This window comes from Tachysurus vachellii, chromosome 9 (assembly GCF_030014155.1).
Source record: "Tachysurus vachellii isolate PV-2020 chromosome 9, HZAU_Pvac_v1, whole genome shotgun sequence".
In the NCBI taxonomy this organism is placed as follows: domain Eukaryota; kingdom Metazoa; phylum Chordata; class Actinopteri; order Siluriformes; family Bagridae; genus Tachysurus; species Tachysurus vachellii.
Window position 1 is genome coordinate 24,296,664 of NC_083468.1, and position 16,406 is coordinate 24,313,069.

Genomic DNA, 16,406 nt, shown 5'->3' on the forward strand with positions numbered 1-16,406 from the left:
ATATCACCAATAAATATGTGAATGATAAGGAAGGTGAATGTTATTACTATGTAAAATCTGTAAGTAACATGTATATGTGCGTTATAAACACTAAATAAGTACAAATAAGATAATGTATGTCAAAGGATTGATAATTAAATAAATCTGTTGTAAAGTGGATATGTACAAGTTATAAATAAGTAAGATGTTGGATGTGCGAGTTATTCATGATCTATACGTATGTTATAAATATGTGCACGTTATAAACACAACGTTGTACACGCAGGTCATAAACATGTATTATGTAGAATATGTGTGTTATAGATGTATATTAAGTTGGACGAGTGTTATGAATAAGTAAGATGTTATAAATCAGTACTAATGTATGCGCATGGTATAAATACAAAAACGTTATACACGTACGTTATAACTATATATGCTTTATAAACGTGTTATAAACATAGTATTGTATATACAGGTTAGAACTGTGTCATGTTTCATACGTACATGTCGAGGATGTGAATTTCGACTGCACACACGTTGCTCTCACTTTAAATAGAATTGTATTGTACCTGAGAACTAAATGAGTAACGAGTCTGGGGTAAAAGGAACCAGTTACACGCATGACCAAAGACAAAAAAAGTCAAAAGTAAAGAGCAACCGAATTTTCAAATAATAGAAACCAAAAATGATCTTATTTCCTGAAAACGTGTTGAACCGCTTCAGCAAACTGAGATGCAGCAGATGAACCGGATGAGTCGTGGTGCACATTCCTCTTTCACTACTGAAGGATGTGTGCAGGACTCATGCATCACTGATCAGGACTGTGTGTGTGTGTGTGTGTGTGTGTGTGTGTGTACCTGTAGCCCAGACATTGTGTGTGTCGGGGGGGTCGAAGTCTCCACAAGCAGGTGTCACAGAGTAACAGGTAGCATCAGAGCTGAGAACACACACACACACACACACACACACACACACACACACACACACACATTAAACCACAAACAGGGGGAAACGTGGACATTGTCAATACATTTTTATAAACCTGATGTGAGTTTCACTTCACTGGTTTTTAGTGTGAGCCGAAACAGAAGTTAATAAACTGCACGTGTCTGTTACACTCCACTGCAGCGGCTCAGCCGAGAGCCCACGCACCCAAAAGGTCTTCGTCCTCACCGAACGCTTACAAAACCCTGACTGTGTGTCTTTCAGCGCTATAACGCGATGAGTGTGAGATACAATATTACTACTGAAGCTCTATAAATAATCTTTCTTCATCCAGGAGACTTCACTCTGAGTGATATGATGATATCGTTACTGTCATGGACTAATAACATGCTTGTCTGAAATATCGTCCTATTACGCGTTGTCTTTTTATTAAAAAAAATAATTAGAAAGTGAAGCTGCTCATTTATTCCCTCATCTTTTTAATTAGTGTTTTTTTATTTCAGATTTTTTTTTTATTAAAATCAAAAAAGTCAAAAGCTGTGTAACGTTATCTCTTTAATGCGGCATTTTCAGTGTATTATATATATATTTATTGTTTGATATTTATTTATATAATTGTAATCACTTTTAATATTAACACCAAATATTATTTTCTTGTATACGTCAAATTCTGAGCCATCGAATGTAAACAACAAAACAAAAAACACACACCATGCATACAGTATATTTTGCCATCCATCTATCCGTCCGTCCGTCGCTAAGACGTCTAGCCGTCAGTGAGAAACACAATTCAGACTCAAAACGTTCTTTCTTTCTTTCTTTACAGCTTTCATTGAAGAATTAAGATTCTAATGACATCACAGCATGTAGGAGACGTCGCCTGCTGCCTACGTTACTGGGATTAACTTGTTTTTCTTCCGTTTTTGAGCTCTGAAAGTTCAAATGATGGTTAAATGTGAGCGGGAACTTCGACTGGGTGAAGTGTAACGAGTTGAGCTACGAGGATTAGAACCAGTTGGATTCGGAGCGATGATTTAAAACACAGTAACAGAAGTGAATCTCAGCAACAATCAGAACTAGATCCTTATTGATTATAAAAACAATTATTGGTGAAAACGTTATACATCAGTGGACACTGGATCCATTCATACTCAGAACCTGAACAGATGATATTGCTCATAAACTGTACAATACACAACAGCTACAACAACGCAAACATTTAGCACTGAAAATGTGAGATATTTTGTAATAATCTGAACAGTTCACAACGTAAAAGCTGGAACTTCTCGTCCACAAAAATAAAAACTTTTCAGATTTTGCAAAATATCTCGTTATCTCGTGACAATTAAACAGAGTACATTATTAATCGCTCAGCTGTACTCACAGTGTGGCCCGAATATAAAACGATATTAACCAACAGCACAAAGTTGAGGTGTGTTTAGGCTACGCTGCATCATGGGAACACAAGTCCCTCTCTGGCTTCCTGCCACGAACAGGAAGTGAAAGCCAGAATGGCCATGAAAGCTGACACACAGTTTCCATCACCCATATCGTTGAGGGGGTTTGAGTATGATTGGGGTAGATATGGCACTTAACACACTACGCTCCACCTACATCTTACCCGTAACCAAGGAGACCACAGAGAAAAAAATAAACAAACAACAGGATAAAGAGTCACTTGGCCGGATATGGTAAAGTCCAGAACGCTCAGCTATAGGATGAGTGAAGCAACATGAAGAGAAGAAAAAAACCAAACAGCTGTGTGTGTGTTTTCCTGATACCCGTGCAGAAACAGGAAGTGTTCTAATTGTGGCCTGCTGCAAACAGACTAAAGCCAAAAATAGAGCAGAGACCTCAAATTTTGTGTGTGTGTGTGTGTGTGTGTGTGTGTGTGTGTGTGTGTGTGTTTTAAAACCAATCAATAACTGGAATGACGGATAACCGTATGGTGATGATGCCAGCTGAAAACCCTCAAACTTCCTCCTTGGCATTTAATTCTTTCTTAGTAACGATTATTCTGAACACTTTGTTCTAACAGGAAGCTCATAATCAGGAAAGACTGGTCATTAACCTGCACATGTATTAATACACACGTCTACTGTCGTTAGTAATCACAGGCACGTATTTAATCATTCACCGCTGAACACAAACAAACCGTATACACAAGCTCAAAGTTCAAAATCAATAACATAAGCAATCCTTTGAGTTACAACCACCAAAACAGGCTTCTTTTAAAACTTTAGTCAAAGTTGTCAGAGATTCGATCCACTGTTTTTGTTTTGTAAAGATGATATGCTACAGAAAATATGACGTCATTTCAGGTACGAGAACACAGAGACAGACAGACAGAGATAGACAGAGACAGATAGAGACAGACAGAGATAGACAGAGATAGACAGAGACAGAGAGAGAGACAGACAGAGAGACAGACAGAGAGACAGACAGAGACAGAGACACAGACAGAGAGAGAGAAAGACAGAAACAGAGAGAGACAGAGAGAGAGACAGACAGAGAGAGAGACAGAGAGAGAGAGAGAGAGACAGAGACAGACAGAGACAGAGAGAGAGAAAGACAGAGAGAGCGACAGACAGAGACAGAGAGACAGAGACAGAGAGAGCGAGACAGAGAGAGCGAGACAGAGAGAGCGAGACAGAGAGAGCGAGACAGAGAGAGCGAGACAGAGAGAGCGAGACAGAGAGCGAGACAGAGAGCGAGACAGAGAGAGAGACAGAGAGAGAGACAGAGAGAGAGACAGAGAGAGAGACAGAGACAGACAGAGAGAGAGAGTAAGACAGAGAGAGAGAGAAAGACAGAGAGAGAGACAGACAGAGAGACAGAGAGAGAGAGACAGAGAGAGACAGACAGAGACAGAGAGACAGACAGAGACAGAGAGAGAGAGACAGACAGACACAGAGAGCGCAATCCCTTTAAATGGCGACCCAGTGATCCGTGCCATAACTAGTGAACTAGCGAGTGGATTGTGACGCACCGTTTCTTATTAAAACTGTCGATGGAGAGATTTTTTGCCACGTGTTAATTTGTTCTGATTCGCTGCACTAAACACATACATACATAAAGCGAGCTAGCTTGTCAGTAGGAATTATTAATATTCCTTTTATCAATTAGCCTAATCTGGTATAATTAGGACTAATCTGGGATAATTAGTGAGCAGAACAAACAGAGCTTAGTTTGAACTTTTTGGGGTCACGTTTGAAACCACTTCAGGGGCATTTGTTAGTCGTGCCATCTAGACCTGCATACTCCTCTGAACTCTGAAAGTGTGTCAGGTGCAGACTCAGTGAGCGGTTAGCCTCAGTTTGCATTGTGCGGTTTACAGCATGTGACACCGAGCTGTGCTGAAAATATGCAAATGTGACCTTAATGATTATGCAAATCTACATGGGCGCGGTCGAGAAGAATCCTTCTCTCTCAGAGCCGAGCCCGAGGGAACCAAATATAGATGTGGAGTTCAAACAAACGTGTGTGTGTGTGTGTGTAAAAGAGAGAGAGAGAGAGAGAGACACACAAACAGAGAGAATGAGAATAGTCGGTACTGTTATTTGTGCATCAGTGTGGATTTCTGCAAACTTGCTGCAAAAGCAATCTGCACCTCTGCTCTTATTCTCAGCAACTGCGGTTCAGCTCAGAAATCAAGATTCTAACAAGAAAGGAAGGAAAAGAGCACAAAGGAGAGAGAGAGAGAGAGAGAGAGAGAGAGAGAGAGAGAGAGAGAGAGAGAGAGGGTGAATAGATTAGATTAGCAGTGCTCATGAGAAGCGTGATGGTTAATAATGAAATAAATGCACGATGTGAACAATGAAGGTTGTTGATATGAACATCGCTCAGGTTACACACACAGAAGCAACATGAGGACGCACGAGAACACCTACACACACCTACACACACACACACACACACACACACACACACACGAGAGAGATAGAGGAAAAAACACTGCACTCTTTATCATCTTTATTTCCTCACTTTCATCACTGAGGCAGTGCTCTGGCTTGATCACTGATGACCCCAGGAGCAGGAAAGGAAAAAAAGAGGAAAAAAAAAATTTTTTAAACCGTCTGAACTATTTTCTTAATCCTTTTGGTTAAAACTTTTACCAAAATGTTTCTTCTGGGGAAAATAAAACACCTGTGAAATTCCGGACAAATACAGTGAACCCATGTTACCTTTAATTCAAAGTCAAAAACATGTAACTAGGAAAAGACCAAAAAAAACAAACAAACAAAAAACACTGAAAAGGAAGCCGCAAAAATAAATTAAAATAAAACAAAAACAAATAAAGATTTTGATAAATGATGTACATCTCTGAGCCAGTTTGAGAAATTTTGAGGAGGAAAAAAATAAATAAATAAAAACATTAAATAAAATAATTAAATAAAAAATAAAACGCCGACCCTCACTAACTGTGTTTGTCTGTCTAAAACACGTCTATTGGTTTAATAATAAAAAAATAAAATCTGGCTACTTAAGAGAATTCTAGAAACCCGGCATCTTAAACGTGATTCGTATCACAGCGTCTCAAATACAACGAAGGAACCCACTAAATCGCACCATGTTGCCTTTCACCTCTGACTTCTTTTTCTGTCGAAGACTTTTAATAATGGAGAGGACGCTATAAATAAAAGTGCACTTTTGTGATGGAGGTTCTGTCCTCCCACGGCTTCATCGGAAACTCTGGCGAGACCTTATATTTGGTAGCGAGCCTCTGTAAATAAGCCTCATGGTCTCTCACACACAGATGAGTAGATAACGGCTGAGATCTCACCTCTGTCTGAGGGACGAGAGGTTTATCAGAAAAGGTCGACGCTCCTTATCTGTGACTGGGCGAATCCCAACATGAACATGTGGCAGAATTCTTTATTCACGCTGCCTACATGATGCACTTGTGTAAAAAGCGAATAAAGACACGACCAAATACTCGAACCGGCCTGCTAGACGGGCTCAGGAATGCAGACGAGGCAGAAAGGCTGCTTCTGAAAGACAGACTAGACTAAAAAGAAAAGGAGAAACACCCCGAGACGTGATCAGTGATCTGTGATGATCTGTCTGGAGGACGTTAAAGACCCGGGTCTAGATTTAAAGATACACGAGGTGAGATTCCTGGCTTCGTGCCCGGGTTCTACGGTGAGTCTAATAATTCCTGACTAGAAGCACTTTCGAATGAACACATCCAGCACTCCGTATCGGAGGTCAGGTTTGTAAAGAGGAAATCGCCGGGCGGTCCGAATCAGAGCGCGAAGGCTCATGTTTGTGTGATTCTATCGAACCCTGATGTGTTCGTGTTGATCTTTCATCATCTCAGACTCATGAGGGACACAACCATTCGATTTCTTTACCCCTGACACTCATGTGTTACATGTGTTTCTTCATCATCATCATCATCATCAGATAAAAGCTTCCTTTACTTCCAATCCGTGTACGAGCTTTGACTCGAGTGCGACAGAACTCCCACCAGCTCGTACAGATGGACTCGTGTTCAGTACCTCGGTGTGCTCACGTCTCCACGTGACCGCTTTATAACTTATTTATATATAATAACTTATTTATATCTATATGCTTCCATCTCTTATTTATAACTCATACATCATTGTATAACCGATTTATTTATTACCTTCGCCTGATGTTTTACATTAATTCTTAAAATTGTGAGAATGTTAATGAATTTTAGCGTTAAACAAATCTATCCTCCTACACGTGCTCTGGGTCGCTTAAAACTCCACTAAAAGGAAGACCACCAAAAAATTTCCAAAAAAAACCCCCCAAAAAACAAAGACGGTAAAAGCATTTGTCGATTTTATTTTTAGGGTCTTTTTCTACCTGAGGTTTGTGTAGCATGTAGTGGACATTCTTACACACACACACAAACACACACACACACACACACGCGCGCGCGCGCGCGCATGCATGCACGCACAGTTCTGCATCAATCCTTCCAGGCTTGCACTGCAATGTCCAGAGCTATTCTTATCGCATGTGAAAGAGAAACACAGGAAATCACACACACACACACACACACGACTGAAATAAAGCCTCCCTGACCACAAAGCTGTGTGTAGTGCAGGACACGTTTGACGTTTCCATTTCCACACTTATACACGTGATAATTATAGCCGTTTCCCTCATCCTCTGTTTGCTCTTTATCTGGTGGATTAGTCCACGCTGTCAACATCTGATCTCCCTAAGCAAGAGTGTGTGTGTGTGTGTGTGTGTGTGTGTGTGTGCATGTTCTTGTCTGATAGCTGAACAAAACCCTCAAGTGGCAGCATGTCTGACCAGATGGAGGCAGCACGCTGGATTCTTGCCTTCCGATGTCGACTCACAAAGACGCCATTCTGCTGGAAACGTGCACACAAAAGCACAAAGCAGCTGCACACACACACACACACACACACACGCACACACGAAGAGAGGGTCTGGCTCTCAGCTAACATCAGATTCATTTGGGCCACAGAATGCCTTTGCCTATAATGCAACAATCGCTGAATAAAAGCGGATCGTTAACCAGAACAGACCGAGAGCTTCGGAGACGAATGCGTCACCAGCTGAAAGTCCTGACTCAGTTGAGATCACATTCACAGTTTCACACTTGCATCCAAGTGCGCAGAGGTATTTTTGGAAAATAACTCTCACACGACTACGCTGAGCTACTGTAACAAGAGTGTGTACGACATCAGCGCCTCAAATTTACAGCACTGAGCGCTCGTCTGTTCCCTCAACATCAGACTAGAAAAAAGAGATGATCCACGCAGTCGTGTCTATCTGGACTCTGTGGTGCAGACTCTCAGATATTAACCGACAGCCAGCGAAGCCCCGCCCCCTGTCCCCGTCTCGTCCGTCCTGGCGAGTGATGAAGCGTTTGCTCTCCTGCGCAGATCATCAGTGAAGGTGGATGTCAGAAACCCAGGATCCTGTCACTGGAGCACCAGAAAACCCCCTGGGTCACACTAAAAGACCCTCGCTTTCCTTCATCTCAATCTTGTCCCTCTCTTTCTGCAGTCTCTCCCTCATCCCTCTATCTGCCCTCCATATCTTTCTCTCCCTTTCTTTCTTTCTTTCTCTCTCTCTCCTCTCATCCCTTTTTGCTCTCTTTCTCTCTATGTGCTCTCTCTCGGTTCTTTTTCTCTTCTGTCTGTCTGTCTCTCTATCTCTCTATGTCCTCCCTCTCTCACATCTCGATCCCTCATCCCTCTTTCTGCCCTCCCACTCACATCTAATCTCTCTTTTTGCTCAGGTACGTGTCAGGTTCTTCAGGTCTTTTCACACGTCGCCAGTACACCACAGTAGGTGTGTTGATCTTCCTGAACAAACTGCACTGATTCTCACACCACGCTCGGTGCTCCTGAGCGACAGAGGATCGAGGGAGGATAAAACTCTTACCGAAAGATAGAGAAAAGAACGTAGAGCTAAAGATATACAAGATCTCTCATCAGAGCATGATGACACGATGCACTGAGCTGGAGTTTGAAGACTTCTGCCTAAAACGCTCAGGATCTCCTTTTAATTCCACAAACCCGGTCCGTTAGCTGTCTCCTCTGAGCGACGAGCGTCAGCACTGTTTAACCCGAGAGAGGGCAAATAAGCTGCTACTGATTAACCTGATCAACACCACCATCGGTGTAACGTCATGCGTCTATTTTCCAAATGATCACTTTTTAGGCTAAGTGTAAAGTTCATCAGTTGCAGCCGGGTAAAGAGAAAGAAAGCTCGGATCCGGACTGCCGTGGACGTTGTGGTTGGATTAACAGAAGCAGAGAATGATCTCGGATCAGTTCCACCACTTCACGCTCAGCAGGACAGGAAATGCTAAACGGCAGATCTGACACATTAACCTTCAGCCGGGATAAGACTCCTGTACGGCTTTCAGCTCCTGCGGCTGAGTGAAGTGACTGGTGCGTCGTCACGTCATGTGTCTCAGTGCTCGCTGAACTGAACTGTGGTCACTCATGACGGTTTATCCTCCTCGTCATCATTACCACAACAGAAACCTTTCCTTTTTACTTTCTTCTCCTGATATCCGTGACGGTGTCCAATCAGCTTACAGCACAATATTACAGTGTGTCCTTCTTTTAGACAGTTCTACGATCGGCATCATCCCACAAAGTGTCACGTTGCACTTCCATAAACATATCAGAGACACCAAAAATATATCTTCCATATTTAAATAAATAAATAAATAACGTGCGAGAGGTTTTCCTGTATGCTTGACATCTATGGAAGAGGAGGAAGAGTCGATATCCGATATCTGTTTATTTTCTTTTTAAATCTACACAAAAAGGGAAGTTTCACACACTCGATCCCGTCGACGCTAACAGGAAGTTCTCGCGTATGGAAGTGATGGCATAAAGCGAGTAAAAGAGAAAGCATGACGTGGTGCTCGGGCTTCACCGTTATCTTATACGACAACCGGGACAAGAAGAGCAACAGAATCAACAGCACCGCTGCGTCACGCTTGTTTTATTCCTCTTCGCCTTCTGACCCTTGTGCACATTTTACAAGAGATGCTACAGACACGTGGGAGGAATACGGAGCATTTAAAAAAAAAAAAAAAACCAAGAAAGCAAGAAACAAAAAATGAAAGAAAGCAAGCAAGCAAACGAGAAGGAAAAAAGGAAAGAAGGAAAACAGTTGGAAATGTAAACTTTTCAGAAAATCTCCACCAGACTTTACAATTTTTCCAATGACCCGAGAAACGAGTGCAGGTCAAAGTACATAAATGGGAAAAAAAGAGGAAGGAAATAAGAAAAAAAAAAAGAAAAAGAGGAAAAATAGAAAAAACAAAACCTGGTCCTTCCCCTCTTTACAGTTACACTAAAAACCAGAATAAGCCTTTAAATAGTCAGAAATGACGAACAGATGATCTAAACTAGCCAACTGCTAAAGTGGTAACCGTGGTTGCCATGGATACAGCCCATGCATCGTACGGGTCAGCTATTTTTCTGCTACGTCGCTTGTAAAATTTCAGATATTTAGCATCCTGTCGCCTGATTAGACTTTGTGTTAAAATGGACAAATGTTTAAATCCTTCATGTTGTGAAGTATATTGAAAGTTTACAGTGTACAGGTTTAGATGTCCAGATCACACAACGTAATTATCACCTCCGGGATTTGTCTCGTTTATGACATCTCTTTATTATTATTAGATTTTTCACTAAAGACCGAGCTTCAATAAATTATAATTGTGCGATAGTAAAAAAAAAAAAAAAACGCAGAAGAGTAAAGCTACACACGGTCATGTGACCTACAAACTAGCCCAGCCACGCCCCCTCTAGTCTCTATGCAAATGAGAACAATCTAGTATTAGTAAGATTTTCTATATACAGCTTCCATTGAAGTTTATATAAAAGAGGGTTTTTAAAAAAAAAAAAAAAAAAAAAAAAAAAAAAAATTTAACGGTGACTTTTCACCTTACATCGTTTCACTCTGGTGTCCCGGAAACCTTGCTGCTGGTTGCCATGGTTTCCCAGAAGGCACCGCTTACCCACATTTCATCACCGATGGATCATTTAAAACTCAGATTAGCCCTGACTCAGGGTGGTGGAGGTAGAGGAGACCTTCAATCACCTCCTGAAATCCTGCCATGTGAAATAACAAATCTGGCTTTAGGGAAACAGCACGGTGTTTGGTCAGAGCATCAGCTCCGCTCCTAACGTATGTCCTGCTCCAACCACTCAACAATTTAACATCTTTTCCATTCCTAATCTGACTCAACGTCTATGATTCATCATCGGCATGGTAAAGTCCGGATAAGTCAAACGCTACTTAAAGGAAGCTTCTCAGAACTCGACTTGCAGGATCAACTACTTAAAGAGAATAAAGTACTGTAGGTAGAGGACGTGGGTTTGGCGTGAAGCCTGTACGACTCAGACGTGGCATACGGATCCGTCACAGGTTGCTGTCTCGCTTGTGGGATTCCTCCGAAAGTGCCCAATGCCAAACAGTTGGATTACCCCAGTTTCTGTCCTGGACCATCCTGACTCTCGGCTCGCTTCAGTTCACTTCACTGCACAGCGGCTTCTCTCAAGCCAAAGCCTGCACCTCCTGGTGGATCTCCAGCACGGCCTGTCTGTCGGAGTGTGTTTCTGTTTGGCAAAGTGTTGCACGGAAAACAACGTTGAGTTACAGCAAAGGTTTCGACTCGGAGACACGACTTTGGATGCGTTAGATCGAACAAGTGCAAGAACATGATTTCTCTCTCTCTCTCTCACACACACACACACACACACACACGCTCATAATGTGGAGCTGCTCTTCCACACAGCCACACCTCAGCTGTCAAACTGCCCTGGTGGGATTCTGGTTACAGTCCCAGCACCACTTTCACACCATAAACCATCAGCTTTATCTAATGCTCGAATGCAAAGAAGACCTGAAACACTGCCATTACAAACACACACTACATAATTATACGTGCACAGGCATGCAAATTACTCATAAATATGCATGTATATATTAACACTATGCATATTAGTCGTTTCTCACAACGTATTTACATGTTTCCATAGATCTTGTGTGCATGTTTATCGGTACAGAAATGGACACACACACACACACACACACACACACACACACACACACACACACACACTCAATATGTGTAATAATCTGTAGTTAGCCTAGCAAGCTGCTAAAACAAGACCTCACTGAGCTTTCTGATTAAAGTAGCTTGACACGTACAGAAGACGTGTTTGTGATGATCGAGTAAACGTTTAAAGCTATTAAAGTGTAAACCTCAGTGTTTGTGAAAGCTACAGCAGCTACAGAAGCTACAGCAGCTACAGAAGCTACAGCAGCTACAGAAGCTACAGAAGCTACAGAAGCTACAGCAGCTACAGAAGCTACAGCAGCTACAGAAGCTACAGAAGCTACAGCAGCTACAGAAGCTACAGAAGCTACAGCAGCTACAGAAGCTACAGCAGCTACAGAAGCTACAGCAGCTACAGCGCCCTGACACGGCAGCCGAAGCTAATTACCGCTAATAACTCACCGTGTTGGAGCTGTTTCCCTTTCTGTCTCTCCTCAGGCACTAAACATACACCTTCTACTTCACGGACTTGTCTTGGGGGCGGAAAAGGAGCTTAATTCGGTTTATCATCCAGTCAAAACGCTGTAGAAATAAAACGGAACTGATTACTGCTGCTGCTGCTGCTGCTGCTCTCTCTCTCTCACTCACAGCCAGGCCTGCAGAAGAGGAAATGGGCTCCGCGCACTGCGCATGCGCGAAAACACTGCGCTCGGTGCTCACTACGCAGGCGTCAACACTCTACATGCCAGTTGGTCTACAGTACGCATGCGCGTCATTACAACCGCGCAAAATTATCGAGCCATTGTTTTTTTTTTATCGGATTTTTATTTTTCCTTCCCACACAACCTCTAAATCACTTCACGTATAATGTTTAGGTGCAAGATTATTAAAAAAAACAAAAAAACTTTATATGTTAATTTACTGGTTATTTGAAAATCTTGCGCCGTCAAAGCACCGCTAATAATTGGTTAACTCGCGCCCCCGTGTGGCCAAAATGGTTCACTACGCGTCAAACTAACCCACTAATTGCACATCAGCGTTGTAAAAAAAAAAAATCTTTGTAATTTGTTGATGCATATAAATACTGTATGTAATGCACAGTAATATTAAGTTTTAAGCATATTATTTATTGATTTTTTTTGTTTGTTTGTTTGGCTATGAATTGAAATATTTGATTTGTTTATTTTAGTGGCACAAGGTTCCAGTGGGTATTGCATTGCATTGCAGCTTTACAGCTCCAAGGTTACTGTTTTCATCCTCAACTAAGGTTAAATTTGGTTAATGTGTGCGGAAAAACATGGCAGTATGTAACCCTGACCTGGATTAAATACTTACTAAAGACAATTTACTTTACAGTATAAGTAACTTAGAAGCCTAGTTGATTAATCTATCTCTGTACAACACATTGGTCCATAAACCTGTTTTGATTGACCAGCAGGGGGCGTAAGTGGATCACTGGAACTGAGTGGAGCTCAATGAGATCTCATGACTGGAGATGTCAGATCAGGTGTTGGAGCATGTGGCTGATACAAGTACACTTCATTTGTATCTCAGTAGAAAGATTTTTTCTAAGATGTTGTGTGTGTGTGTGTGTGTGTGTGTGTGTGTGTGTGTGTGTGTGTGAAAATAAAAGCTTATTACTGATGAACATTTTAATGAGGATGGATGGCAAACACACAGTTGCTTGCGATGTACCCACATGTGACATCCATTTTCAGTTCATACGCACAGACACATAAAGTGACCCACAAAGTGACACAAGAATGGAGCAGATAAGGGATAAAATATCTGATAGCTTTTTATCGATAACAAGTGGCATGAACTCACACACACACACACACACACACACACACACACACGCAAAGCATTTTTTGCATACATGCAGCATTCAGCCAATCAGCAAGCACATTCTTTGGAATCACAGATTATAAAATGGTTCCTTCAGATGCTGCTATTTAAAAAAGCTAAAATGTGTGTTAAAACACACTCTCTCTCGCACACACACACACACATACGCATGCATACAGACACACACATCTTGCTGACTGTTATGACAGCGAACACAGCGAACACACTGAAAGAACGGATTCCAGATTACATATCAGGAGTCAGATTTAACAAGAGATCCATGGATCAATAGGATGGTCGTTACAGCAGAGAAAACTTGATGAAGTGACCTAATTCTCTCACTCATCTTCTACCGCTTATCCGAACTACCTCGGGTCACGGGGAGCCTGTGCCTATCTCAGGCGTCATCGGGCATCAAGGCAGGATACACCCTGGACGGAGTGCCAACCCATCGCAGGGCACACACACACACACTCTCATTCACTCACACAATCACACATTACGGACAATTTTCCAGAGATGCCAATCAACCTACCATGCATGTCTTTGGACCGGGGAGGAAACCGGAGTACCCGGAGGAAACCCCCGAGGCACGGGGAGAACATGCAAACTCCACACACACAAGGCGGAGGTGGGAATCGAACCCCCAACCCTGGAGGTGTGAGGCCAACATGTTAACCACTAAGCCACCGTGCCCCCCCGTGACCTAATTGCTGACCTTTAAATGGGAAAAATGGGAAAAATATGATAAAATGCCCGCTTTGGAGCAGTGCCCTGTAGGTCACCCTTTGTGCAAGTTTAAATAAAGTGCCATAAACAAGTTTTGCAGAGAAAAGAATTAAGGACAAATCCACAACATTGTGAATACATTGTGTGTTGTAGATTTCATCCTGATCAGATTGTAATTATTCTCACACTCTTATTGCGTATCACTGTCAGCTAATTCTGAAACGAACAGGGTTCAGGTAGCCCATGTAGGCCATGAGTCTCATTTCCTTGGGATCTTCTTCTCGGACGGTACAATAGCTGAGCGTATCAGTGCATCAGTGTGCTGAGACAGTGCATCAATTCTCACTCGTGTTACATTCAGTTGTAAAGAGAAATGTGGCACTCAGGAAGACTTGCACATGCTTCCCAGATGGATGGAAGAGCAGGTGTGTGAAATCCAAGCTCCATTCAAAGAACGGGGACAGGAAGAAGCAAATAAGGGACATTTAAAGAAAAAAGATACAGGAATAGGAAAAAACACTCAAGGGGGGAACTGAGACAAATGAGAGGGAAAGACTGTTCTGAATAGAGATAGAGAGATAGAAGGGGAACGAGAGACAGAGGTAGACTGAGAAAGAGATAGTAAAAGATGTCGCAGAGAGAGAGAGAGAGAGAGAGAGAGAGAGATCAGCAGACAAAGCGTGTCTGGGTGAGCCAGACAGACAGAAAAAATAGAAGCAGGGGTGAAAGAGAGAGAGTGAGATTGGGTGAGAGAGAGCAAGAGAGACAGAGAGAGAGAGGTCAGGCTTAGTGCAGATGTCTTATCTCTGTCCAGTTTGTATCTCATTTTTTATCGTCTCTGCACCAAAGATAGCAGCATAATCAGGATCATGAGCACAAACACACACACACACACACACACACACACACACACACACACTCATACAAGGTGATAAGCTCGCCACCAAGAACAGCTCCCTGTCATGCAATCCCGCGGTGAACAGACAGAGACGAAAATGCACTTTGGACTCAATTGCATTTCATCTATTCTGTCTGCTGCATTAGTAAAGAGCACCAACTCCCTGCTCATTCATTAACAGACTGTCACACACACACACACACACACACACACACACACACACATACATACACACACACTCATTCAGTCTTAGGTTGGTGTGTGTATGCACCACATGAACGAACACTTTTACAACCACCTGTACACACACACACACACACACACACACACACACACACACATACACACTGCTCCTGCCCACACACACCCACAAACACACACACACACCCACTCCACAAACCGGCACGCAATGCTGAACCTGCTCGACGGGGTAATGTTCAGTAAAATAAACTGTGCTGGAAGCCGTACTTCAGGCATTACAACAAAGAGAGAGGAGAGAGAGAGAGAGAGAGAGAGAGAGTTTGCTAATTAAAAGAAAGATAAATTAAAGATAAATAAAGCATTAAAATTAGTTCTATAATCTGAAGATTGGGAGGCGCCTCATGGTGCTTACGTTTCCAAGTTCTTTCTTAAATTTTACAGCCTAAAATTTGGTGCCATTAACTGACCATATTATAACAAGTGGTATGTGCTAGGGTGTTGCTAGGCAGTTGCTATGGTACACAAACTGGTCAATGGGGTATTAACAAATTGCTGTACTAGATGCTTGCTATGGTATCATAAGTGGTTGCAAAGGTGTTGCTAGGCTGTTGTTATGGAATATCAGGTGGTTACTAGGGTACTGCTACATGGATGCTATGCTATCCCAAGTGGTTGCTAGGCAGTTGCTATGCTTTTCCAGGTGGTTCTGCGGCTGTTGTTGGATAGTTGCTATAGTGTACCAAGTGGTTGCTAGGGTGTTGCTGGGCAGTTGCTATGGTATAACAACTGGTCCTTAGGGTATTGGTAGATTGTTGTATCCCATATGGGTGCTACGTCATTGCTAGATGCTTGCTATGGTATCTTAAGTGGTTGCTAGGGTGCTGCTAGGCTGTTCCCATGGCATCCCAGGTGGTTACTAGGGTATTGCTACATGGTTGCTAAGTTATCCCAAGTGGTTGCTAGGCAGTTGCTATGCTTTTCCTGGTGGTTATGAGGCTGTTGTTATATGGTTGATGTAGTATACAAAGTGGTTGCTAGGGTGTTGCTCGGCTGTTGCTATGGTATTCCAGGTGGTTACTAAAGTACTGCTACATGGTTTCTATAGTACACAAAATGGTTGCTAGGGTGTTACTAGGCAGTTGCTATGCTTTCCCTGGTGGTTACGAGGCCTTGCTATCTTTTTTCAATGTGGTTTGCTAGGGTGCTACTAGACTGTTGCCATTTTCAAACCTGTGGATTGTCAATAGGACCGAGGTCAGGGAT

At 42.4% G+C, this 16,406-nt stretch overlaps 1 protein-coding gene across 2 annotated transcripts in view; it reads right to left on the reverse strand.

The window, feature by feature from the left end:
- The window catches only part of LOC132851440 (tyrosine-protein kinase CSK), a 25,421-nt gene extending 13,291 nt beyond the window's left edge, over nucleotides 1-12,130 (reverse strand). The window contains exons 1-3 of one of the 2 annotated variants that reach the window (XM_060878337.1): nucleotides 11,930-12,130; nucleotides 4,538-4,585; nucleotides 840-919 (exon numbers count right to left, since the gene is read on the reverse strand). In XM_060878337.1, coding sequence (XP_060734320.1) covers nucleotides 840-854 — 15 coding nt within the window. In that variant the 5' untranslated portion in view covers nucleotides 855-919; nucleotides 4,538-4,585; nucleotides 11,930-12,130. The remainder of the gene's footprint in view (nucleotides 1-839; nucleotides 920-4,537; nucleotides 4,586-11,929) is intronic. The other variant, XM_060878336.1, reaches the window with a different exon arrangement.
- Nucleotides 12,131-16,406: the final 4,276 nt, after the last annotated feature.